Consider the following 11,357-nt stretch of genomic DNA (forward strand, 5'->3'; position numbering starts at 1 on the left):
GAAAGTACTGGGGTTTGTCTTTGAGGAAGGAGCTGAACATGCAGCCGTTCTGATTTGGCTGAGGAGACTCCACTCCCTGGCATGAGCTGCCCTCTCCTAATGGGCTTCTACTCTGGCCAAAGGGGGAGGCGAGACTGAGGTTAGTAAGACTGGATCTCAGGATCCCCGTACGTCCCTGGTTCTCAGGGAGTCTTCTGGGAAATGCTGGGCAGGACCAGCAGCTCCTTTGGGCCGAGTCTGCCCTGATTCGGAAGGTTTGCTTTGTCGTCAGGGCGCCTCCCCAGCTCCTTCTTCCTCACACGGCCCCATGCCGCCTGCAGCAGGGTGTGTGGAAGGACACGCCCTGGGCTAGCTCCTCTCCTGCCAAGGGCGGGACGGAGGGAGACTGTTGGCCGAGGCCGGTCAGCCTGCATCACCGCAGCGTCCCTGAGATGCCGTCCAGGGGGGCCTGGGGAGGGACGGACCGGCCCTGCATTTGGTGGAAGCCACCGTCTGGATGAAGAGAAAACGATGGACCCAGCCTTCAGTCCCAGGAAAAGCAAATGCTGAGCAGTGGGTTTCTGAGGGCGCCCTGCCTCAGTTTGTGGGGCCTGGTCTGTGTGGCTGCAGAGCTTTGAGACTGTCTGGACTCCTTTTCCTTATCTGAGCCCGCCAAGTAACAGGAAGACAATAAAGGGCCCAAGAACTCCAGACACAGCCTTGAGAGATGTTGGCACATGTCACTGATGTCTGTCTTCCCAGGCAGCCCGGCCGGCTGGACGGTGAGCCAGGCGGTGGCCGGCCATCTACTAGGAGCAGAGGGACAGCACACTTTACTCAGCTTGAACCATATGCAGCTGACCTATAAAAACAGATTTCAGTGTAAAAATTTAACGAAAGAAGCCACGTCAGGTTACAGGACACACAGTCAGCCCCCAAATCAGTTGCGTTTCTTTGCACTAACAGTGAACACTCGGGAAAGACATTAAGAAAACTTTCATTTTACAACAGCATCAAGAAGAATGAAATACGTGGGAGTAAATTTAACCAAGGAGGTGGAGGACTTGCACACTGAGAACTATGTGATGTGGCTGGAAGAAATTCGACACAAATAAAGGGAAGCTGTGTCGTGCTCACGGACTGAAGACTTGATGCTGTTCGGGTGTCGGTACGGTCCTGTCAAAGTCCCAGAAATGGAAAAGTCCACCCTGAAATCCCTGTGATGTCACAGGGGACCCCCACCCATGGCCAAAATAACAGTGGAGAAAAGTTGGAAGTTTCTCACGTCTTGATTTCAAACTTACTAGGCTGGGTGGACCTGCGGGCAGCGGGGCTGCTTCCTTCCCTGCGCTGCCGACCTGACGAGGACACGGCTGAGGGTGCTTTTGGGCTTCTGTGAAAATGCCAGCAGTGTTGTTCCTGTTGCTCAGAATTCTGTGAACTGCTGTCACCTCGCCTCATGGCTTACTCCGAATGTAACACAACATGACAGTATGGGCATCAGCCGAGACTAGGAGTGCTTCCCCTGCTGAGAGGAGCTTGGTTCTGTCAGGAGGTGCAATGCCAGATGTGCGCAAGGCCCCCTCCTCCCCGGTATCTGGAGACGAAGAAACCCAAGGGTCTCGGCACGAGGTACCACTTCTTGACCTGACTCTGCGGGCCTTTGAGGGAGCAGGCTGGAGGGCCTGTGGCCCCAGGGCAGGTCTTGGTCAGAGGAGCTCACCTCACCAGGAGGGCAGCGTGGCCTGGGGCAGGGCTGGCTCCAGGCCTTCTGGACCCACTCATCTTCTGGTCATGGTTCTCTGCACAGCAGTCTGGTGGCTGTAACGTCTCCCGTGTGGCAGGTGCTGAGGCCGGAGGGGCGGGCGTTCTGTGACAGGGACGCAGCGGAAGGGGCAGTTTTCAGGGAGAGTTAAGTGTTACTGAAACAGCAGGCGTGGTGCCACGGAGGGACTGGAACCTGTGAGAGCGGGGACTGTCCCCTAGATGGCCCTGTCAGCCGTGGAGGGCGGGGTTCCCCCCCGCAGGACTCCAGCATTTAACCCCACGCAGAGCCTGGAGCAGAGTGGCCAGAGGTCAGGGTGGAAACCAGGAGGGGGTGACACTGCCAAGATCGCCAGCAGGGGGACCAGGAAGCATGAATGGATTTAGAATCAGGGACATTGATGTGTATTTGGTGAGTTTTTCCAGTTGCTCATTTCTAGGGAATTTATTTCCCTACAAGAATGGTTATTCTGAGCACGGCCACTGAGAATGGTTACTGCCATTGTCAGGAAATGTGCCATGCTCTCCGGGTCCCCTCCCACCTCACTTGGTGATGCCATGCTGTGTGTTGTCGCCGGGTCTCGGTGGACTCTGGAGGCAGGAGGACACTGAGCTCGGGTCTGAAGGGTGGGAAGAGAGCAAGGGTGAAACGGCGAGTCTTAGAAGCGTCGGGGGTGTCTGTGCCGTCCTCACCGCGGGAGCAGCCAGGGGCTGGACACAGGGTCAGGGTTGCTCTGTCACTGTTGCCCTCGTGTGGCTGTGGAGTCAGACCTTCAGCCCAGACTTGCTCTGACCGCGGCCGCCGCGGGCAAGCTGGGAGGTGGCCTTCGCTTCGGAATACCTGGGGCTTGTTGGGCCTCCCAGGTTTGCCAGGGGCACCTTTAGGCCACAGGAGGCCGAGTGATGCCACAAGGTCACGTGTGCATATCCTGGGAGTACAAAAATACAGGCGCCCCTTCCTCCAGGTCTCTTATTACAGTCACAGGAGCTCAGTGGACCCTGCTGGTCGCCAGCAGTTTGGGCTCGGAAGGGTTACAAATTGAAATGCTTTGTCAACAAGTTCACGGTGTCAGAAGTGACCCTCAGCCACGCCTTCTGTTTGCATGTCACCCTGTTAGTCTGGCCAGACATTTTTGAAAAAACGAGATGTCAGGTTCCACCCACTTTGTGAACATTTGTACTGAAGAATCAATCTGGAGAAGACGCTGTAGGGTTCTCAGGTTTCAGAAGCTCCGTGTTCGCAATGTGGACGGACAGTCCCGGTTTGACACACGTGGGTGGGGATGCCCACGCGAGGGCTGACCCTCTGCGTCCAGATGTGGACCGAACAGCTCGGTGACACCTGAGCTTCAAAACACACGTGTATAGACTGTGGATTGGCCTCAGGGCTCCCGGGGGGAGGCCTGCACTGTCTGACTCGCCGTGGCTGCGGTTCTCCCTGGGGGTGCAGGTGTGAAGGGCCTTTTGTCACAGGAGTGTGGTCCCTTGGCTTTGGTGCTGCGCGTGAAACTAACGTCTTCCTGTGGTGTCTTGTCCCCCCGCCAGGAAGGGCGCCTGTGGCCTTTGGACGGCTCTGGACCTCTGCCCGCCTCGGAGGTGAGGGGTCGGACGGGGGCAGGTGGGTGGCAGGAGCCGCGGGCCCCGAGCAGGAAGGGAGTGACCCTCACACCAAGCCTCACTTGGTTTGAAAGGTGGGGCGGGGTCTTCCTCGACTCTCCCAGGGACTCTCGGTGCCAAGGCTCCTTCCAGAGAGTAGGTCAAGACTCCTGAACTTCACCTGGTGCCTCGGGCTGCTCATGAGGTGCGGGGTGTGGGAGAGTCTGTCAGCACTGCAGCATGATTTATTCTGTCTCCCAGGCTAATATAGGATGACTGTAAAAATGACAGTTTTTTAGTTTAAGTTAAATCTGTGGTGTCAGAGATGCCGACGGATGGATATACGTCCTTCCTCTGGAGGAAACCTGGGTGGTGTAGTAGATAGAAGACTATGTAGGAAACCAAATGCCTGGATCCTTTTTGGGGAAAAAAAGTCTATAATCATATTTACTTTGGAATAGAAAACATTTTGCATGTCAGTACTAAATTATTGGAAAATTCTATTCAGAAAGAAGAAACTGGAAAAATTAGAACCCAGAAAGTCACTTGTTCCTGATGTGAAAGTCACTGATAGGGGCAGCAAGCTCCATAAATTCATAAGTGAACCCAGCGCCCTGTACCTGCTCCAAGGACCCACCTGTGCAGCCCGGGCCCCGAGACAGGTGCCAGAGCTGTGGGGCCACCCGTCCTTACGCTGCAGGCAGAGGAGTGAGGAGCAGGGCAGGGGCAGGTCACGTGGGGGCAGCCCCTCCCTACGCCCCACGAACCAGCAGGAGGGGCCCACGTAGCAGGGCGCCTCCCCCACACCCACGCTTCAGGTAAACCACTTACCCGGTGCTGAGCCAGCCTGGGCTTGGCGAGGTGAGTGATGAAGCCACGAAGAGTAAGAAGGCTGCTTTTTCTCTGGAACGGTCTTTCTGAGTTTCCGACAGGAGAGCACACAGTCCAGGCGTGGGTTCCGGACCCGAGGCGTCGGTGCTGGTCCCTGTGCACAGCGTCTCCCAGCCGCTTCTCTCTCGCTTGCAGGTCATATGCACCTCGCGGTCCCCGGATGCGCTGGCTGCCCCGTCCTTTCTCCAGAGGGGTCGGTTCAGCCGCTTCCAGCCCACCTACCCCTACGTGCAGCACGAGATTGACCTGCCCCCCACCATCTCCTTGTCGGATGGGGAGGAGCCACCTCCCTACCAGGGGCCCTGCACCTTGCAGCTGCGGGATGCTGAGCAGCAGCTGGAACTCAACCGGGAGTCTGTGCGGGCCCCGCCCAACCGGACCATATTTGACAGTGACCTGATGGACGCCTCCGTGTATGGGGGGGGCCCCTGCCCGCCCAGCAGCCACTCGGGCATCAGCGCCAGCACCTGCAGCAGCAACGGGAGGATGGAGGGGCCGCCCCCGGCCTACAGCGAGGTGACGGGCCCCGACCCTGGCGCCTCTCTCGCCCTCCCCCCACACGGCAGCGCACACAGCGGGGGCATGGACAGGAAGCCTGGGAACCTTGTCTGACCCGACAGCCTTGTGAGGATGAGGCAGAAGGCGCTGCCCCGCCCGGCACGACGGGGTCAGTTGCACATGCGGTCCTGCAGCGTGCACAGCGGTCTTTCAGGGGAGCTGCTCACGTGGAACAGAGAAAGGGGTGCTGTGACGACACCATGAAGTAAAGCCCACAGAGGCACCTGATTAACTGAGAGCAGACGTGACAGGAAGGCGTCAGAATGGCCTGTTGTACCATGAACCAGATGCGGAGGAAGCGTTATTACAGTCTGTGGGGAAGAATTGCTAGTTTGCTTTCCCCCAAACTGTGGAACTTCGGCTTTAAAAATGATTCTAAATTCCTGTTTTGTGTGCCAAGGTAGAGAGTGGAGAGGTCAAACGAATGCAGGGAGTCAGTTTGTGTTGTGATGCTGTGTTTTTGAAAGCTGCACTATGTTTAAGATTATGAGGAAGTTTACCTGAAGTTCTGTGTGCTGTCTTTTCACCTGTGGATTATTTCAGGCCCTCGACCCCACAGCCATGCACGAAAGGATGTTCGAGGCAGGAGTGTAACATACGCCACCGACGCTGATCAGGAAGTCACGGCACAGCAGTGACGCGTCACGAAGCACCTGGAGACGCCGGGACAGGAGGTGCTGCGTCCTCGCGGGCTCTCAGGCTGCGTGTTTCACTGTTAGGCCCGACGCCTGGTGCCGCCCCCATCCTCCAGTGGCGCGGTTTCCTCAGTGATGTAGATTTATTTCACTGTAGCATGGAATATACTCAAGATGCACATCTTATTTTATGCAATAAATTGTTTAAAATGCAAGGTGGTTATTCTGTGCCGTTGCAACGTGACTTCTCAGTGTCCACTGTGTCCGTTCCTGGATGGCTGGTCATTGCGAGACTTGGCGGACCCTCCTGTGCAGCCTGCTGGCCCCCCCCCTGGGAGGGACACGGGACGCAGAACCAGCCACACTCCTGGGGGTCACTCAGCCTCTGCACTGGACGCCAGAACTGCAGGCCAGTCTCAGGTGCAGGGCGGGGAGCATCTCAGAGCAAAGGGTGGAAACCACAACACTGCAGCTAAATGCAGCTAGAAAGCTAGCGTTGCCGACTGTTAGTCATAGCTGTTCCTGGTAATTCACACACAGTGGCACTGGCAAGACAGTCATGTCATTCAAATTCACTGTCTTCCAGACAGAAGCTGTTCCCTCTCAGCTGCCGTGGAGAACTGCCCTCCAGAGGTGTGGACAGATGAAACCAGGTCTTGATGGTCTGCAGCTGGGCCTCTGCAGTGACCTGGTTCAAAAGCCAAGGTCGCAAATTAAGTCAGCTTCCCCTCGACCCAGAGCAGAGGTGACCTAGATCTGTGCTCCTTCCCAGGTCTGGCCGCTGGGTGTGGAAAGAGGCGTGACTGTGAGGACACAGCCCATCGGTGGAGCCCAGGGTCCAGGTTAGAAGCGGCGGTTTAGGCACTCGTGATGGGGCTGCTGTCTCTGGGAGGGTCGCAGGGTGCCTGGCGGTGGCAGCTGAGGCTCCAGGCGCCAGTCCTCCTGCTGTGACCTCGCCAGCTCAGCAACTCCCAGGATGTGAGTCCCACTTACAGGAACTCTCAGGCATCTGTTAGCTTTTTCAGGAAGTCTAGTGTTTTTCAGACAGAGGCTGTCCTTTAGTACAGAAGAGTTTGCTACACAAAATTGACCTGTTCTTCTACCTGAACCAAAATTCAGGGTTAAAGAGCCTGACAGGCAGCCCCTGCCCTCCACACCACAGAAGCCCAAAGCTGCAGACAGCAGAGCACGCTGTGTCACACTCAGGAAGGGTTGTCACAAGGATGACACTTAGGTCCACTCATTCAAGCTAGGGGAGGGCGCAGGGCCGTGCACTCACGGGCGCGTCTCAGCTTCCGATCAGTCCACGAGGAGGCCTCAAAGGCAAGCGTTCTGAAAGCTGCCCAGACCTGGAAGGATGCACTCGGTCCCCGCCCTCCTCAGAACCAGAGGCTGCATCCTGACAGGTGGCCTGAATCTCCCCTCCGCCTGCTCTTGGGGCCTAGGGCCGGCCCCGCCTGCTGCTGTTGGCCGCCAGGCGCCCACGAGGTGGCCTGGCCGTGAGGCAGGGGCCGGGGGCGGCCCCCACACCTGCTGTCTGCTGTGTGCAGGCTGCTTCTTGAGGTTCACCACTTAGGGTAGCAGCAAGTTAGTGCAACTCTTCACTTTTTAAAATTGCTAAAGCTCGACAGTGTCTGTGAAGGAAAAGCTAGTAAGGATGCTAGTTCTTTGTTAACTTTCAGATGTTGTCCGCACGGCTAACATCAGAAGCAGCAGTGCTGGACGCTGGGCCTCGCAGTGACATGTGCCCTCTGCCCCACCCTCCACTTCTCGGTTGCCCTGGTTACCGCGGCCTTGGCGCAGTGGTGCCGCGTTAGCAAGTCCCCCCAGGATGCCGTGTCTAAAGGGGCACGGCCAGTGCTCTGACCCAGACCACAAATGCATCCCAAATGCGGCTAACCTGACACTCGGACCCCGCCAGGGCAGGCCTGCCCCTGACGCAGGGACGCGGACAGACGTGGCCGTCCCCAGGTGTCAGCTCAGGTGACTCCACTCCCCCAGTCAGCGCTGCGTGTCACACGGGTCACATTTACACTCACGGCCGGGGAGGCAGCCACTGCCGCTTTCCCGATGTGAGACGCGCGCAGGGACCAGGCCGTGTCCGCGGCTGCGCCCCAGACGTGTGCCTGTGAGAGACACGAGGCTGAGAGCCCCACGGGCTGGGGCAGACGCGCGAACCTGGCTCACGGCTTCGTTGTGCCGCGCTGCTCACGCCTGGGATGTGTGCCGCACTTGTCCTGCACAGGGGGCAGAACAGACACTTGTTACTACCGTGATACCACGTGTAGATCCAATTTTAACAGAAATGGCACAGAATTAGTGAATGCCTATGTGCTTTGTCCTTTTTTGTAAGGAAATTTGCAAATGGATGTATTCAGATACAAATCTATGTAATTTTCCTACTAAACATCAGCATCGTAACACAAGGGAACCAAGTCTGAACAAGCAGGCGGCAGCCCGCGACCAGCATCTGTGGGCGATCAGAGGTGCGTGTTTGCTGTGAAAACACTTAAAATTTTTTTTAAAACCCCACAGCTTTTTTGGTGCCACCAGATACTTATTCTAACCCCTTCTGCAATGCTCGTTGGACCAGTATTAGTTACAATCAGAAAAAATGTTGGTTTTTCACCTTGCTTTATGAAAAGACATTATCTCCCATGTTGTAGAACAAGGCAGGGAGCAGACCCCAGCACGTTTCATAAAAACCACACAGCTTACGTCAGAGCAAGCGGAGTGGCCTGTCCAGATGACTGGTGACCATCTGTCTCCTTGCCTTTTCGACAAACTGAAGCTGTGGAACCTGTGAACCAAAGGAGTGTCTGCAGTGAAGGTAACTCGGGACCAGCCAGTCCGCATGAGTGAAGACCCCGTCCCAGAAACACTAGCTGTGGGTCAGCCAGGTGAAGTCTCATGTCTGTCCTTCTGGTGTCCCTGCTGGTCTCGCCCCAAAAGCAAACTCGGCTTTGCCGCTGGTCGGGGGTCCCGTCACCGCCGACCCGCCCACTTCCAGCTGTGCTTTTGGTGTCCGGCTGTGACCTCTGCATTTTTCTTCGAATGTCCCAATATTTAAAAAAGGAACTGCCTGTGACAGTTTCACTAAAACCACGGACGAACTGTGGACGTGGGTACCCTCTCCAGTGCCGCCCAGAGGTGATGAGCAGATTCTGCCCGTCGGATACGTATTTCCAGTTCTTTCTGCCGTCAGAGGACATTCACTCTAATAAATCCCACGTTCTTCATCTGCTCTGTGGTGCATGTTCTGATTCTGCACATGATGAGATCCTACCCTTGTCCTCCAGGAAACGAGTTACTGATGATCCTTAAACTGAAGACGCCTCTCTCAACTCTTGGTGCGAAGGGACCAGAAGTCAGCAGCCCCCGCCGTCCGCTCACTGCAAACTGCAGGCCTGGGGGTTCAGGTTAGGGGCCGAGGCTGCTCCTTGTCGGAAAGGCTCCCCTCCCCGCACCTCCATCTCTTGGGAGGGCTGCTGAGCAGCGCGTCATCTGAGGATGCTCCAGACTCGGAGGCACTGCACCGGTTACCACGCCATCGCCTCCTTCCTGCAGAGCTACCGAGGCTGCGATATGCTGGTACTGCTTCTTTACAACCCTCGTTCATTTGCGTGGCATTCAGAAGTCATGCTTTCTAGTTTAAAAGCTGTTTTAAAATGCGTGCACTACTACTCACAGCGTCTAGTTCACCTGACCCCCAGGAGGCTGCCTTATAATAAAAGCACAACTGTATCTGAGCTTTTCAGTGGTTGTTCACGTGAGCTGTGATAATCTCAAGTCGTTAAAGTCTTCTTAAACAGCCATTTGTGCTTACTTTTCAACACAGTTCCCATACGGAAAAAGGTTTCCAGCTGTCAAGTGTCTGCGTCCTCAGCGGAGCAGTGGTGACGCAGTTCTGAGAGCTGCAGTCTGTACCTGCAATACGTACTTTCAAAGAAAAATGCTGCTCTAAGTGCTGCGTGCTACGAAATCAGCCTTTTCTGCTTATTCTTAATGCTGTGGTTGAACCATAGCTCAAAATCATTGAAAATAATCAGTAATATACATGTGTCTCCTGTTTCTTTTTAAAAAAAATCTTTCAAAAACAAAGCACACATAAGGGGGAAAACCTACGTGCTTTAAAACCTGTCACAGAAAGGTCCTTGCAGCTCCCTGGCTGGCCCTCCCCGTGCGGCTCTGACTTTCAGGAACCATCGTATCCGCTATAAACAGCCCGCTTGGACCACACACAGGTCTGGGTTCCACACAGGACATTCAGGATCCTCACCTGAGACAAGGTCACCTTTAGGCTTCTGGACGCATCACAGAGAAACTGGAGCTGACTCAGCCCAAACCAGGAACACGACATCTCAGGAAAGCTGTTGAACGCAGGGCGCACGCCCTCACAGACTGCAGTTCTGGGCTTGCGAGGTTCCACCCGGGACGATGCAGCAAAAGGAATCCAAGCCTCCTTCACCGAGACCGTAGAATCATACTGTCTCTAAGCTCTAAGTAAGTTTATGGATTCACAGATGATGTGACTGTGAACATACAAAACCTCCTACAATCTACCAAACTACTAGAATAAGTGATTTTAGCTTGGTTGCAGGCAATAGTTTATTTTTGCATTTCTGTTAGTAAAAAACTTTGGAAACGTACTTTGGAAACTGAAATCTTAAAATTCTCTTTAAATAATAGTAATGGGCCCAAGCTCATTAGTTAACACGCATTGTAGATTCTGGCTTAACGTCCTTAAGATTATTTTGGAAAGGGGATTAGAAACCCGTACAGAGGGAAAGAGCTGAAAGAAAAGGGTTTCTCTCCCTTGAAACAGCAGACAGTCCCTGACAGACTGCATGGTGCTCTGGAGCGGTGTCCAGTCTCCCTCAGCAAGTCCTTTGGGAAACACTACGGAACACCCCTGCCACCCCTTGCCCTCCGTCAGGAAGGTAAGACTGGTGCACACTTTCGTCACAGGGAAGGTTCCGCATAGGATTCCTACCTGACAGCTTGGTAAACCCACCAGGAGTCTGTCTACACGCGGTCGCTAGCAGTATGGTCCAGGAAGTCGTGCTGGCTTCCTCCTGGGTGGTGGGCTGAGCGAGATGCTGGGAGACCACAGAGGCCTCTTGAGGACAGGAGGCCGGATACCCACCTCCACTGCCTGGGTCCTTGGGACCCTTCCCGCCACCCTGCTGTGTGCTGGGCGGGCTGTGAAGACTTCAGAAGCTCCAGGCCAAAAGCAGACAAAAGGCCTGGAGGCTGTTGGTGACCCAGGAGCTGGAGCTGAGGTGATGGAGGCCAGGGAGCCCTGTGTGGGCCTGCTGGCCTTGGCCGCAGCCACATCGCACTCAAGGGGGCTGTGAGAGCCCAGGCACCAGCAGGGAGGATCCGCCAGTCTCTGGGTCTCTTGGACCGACTGCCAGCTGCTAAGCAGATAGACTGGGACCCACTCAGGAAGCCCTCTACCTGCACCCTCAGGGGGTGTCTACAGACACACGGTGTGATCGGAAGAACGCGCCAGAATCCTCCAGAGAGCCACTCACGCTGACCTTGGAATAAACACTTCCTCCGACTCCCCATGATCACACTTGCACATAAGTTTTAAAATGAGTGTCACTTAAAGCATCATCATTAGATTTCTCTCATTACACTGCTCTGATGTTTTGGTTTCAATGGATTCTAATGAAAATGCATGTTTTAAAATTGCAGCTAAAAAGTAAAAACTTTGCATTTGTTAAGTTCATTGTTTTGATGCCACTTTCTGTCTGGATTTTGGGTTTTGCCCAATAATGCAAACCTCATTCACTCTACACTCTACCTTTTTTTAAAGTTTTAGTCATCTGAACAGAGCACAGCAGTAACTAAAATAGATTTTCAAAAGGGCTTACCAGAGAGCAGCACGTGTACTTAAACCAGTTGTGTGAGCAGCTCCTGCGATGG

At 54.9% G+C, this 11,357-nt stretch overlaps 1 protein-coding gene across 10 annotated transcripts in view; it reads left to right on the plus strand.

Annotated features, from left to right (window-relative positions):
• LDLRAD4 (low density lipoprotein receptor class A domain containing 4) overlaps positions 1 to 5,638 on the plus strand; it is a 120,159-nt gene extending 114,521 nt beyond the window's left edge. For 8 of the 10 annotated variants that reach the window (XM_064481685.1, XM_031439263.2, XM_064481684.1 and 5 more), the window contains 2 exons: positions 3,289 to 3,339; positions 4,366 to 5,638. In XM_064481685.1, coding sequence (XP_064337755.1) covers positions 3,289 to 3,339; positions 4,366 to 4,842 — 528 coding nt within the window. In that variant the 3' untranslated portion in view covers positions 4,843 to 5,638. The remainder of the gene's footprint in view (positions 1 to 3,288; positions 3,340 to 4,365) is intronic. The other 2 variants (XM_064481683.1, XM_064481687.1) reach the window with 1 other exon arrangement.
• The last annotated feature ends 5,719 nt before the right edge of the window (positions 5,639 to 11,357 follow it).

This window comes from Camelus dromedarius, chromosome 32 (assembly GCF_036321535.1).
Source record: "Camelus dromedarius isolate mCamDro1 chromosome 32, mCamDro1.pat, whole genome shotgun sequence".
Classification (NCBI taxonomy): Eukaryota; Metazoa; Chordata; class Mammalia; order Artiodactyla; family Camelidae; genus Camelus; species Camelus dromedarius.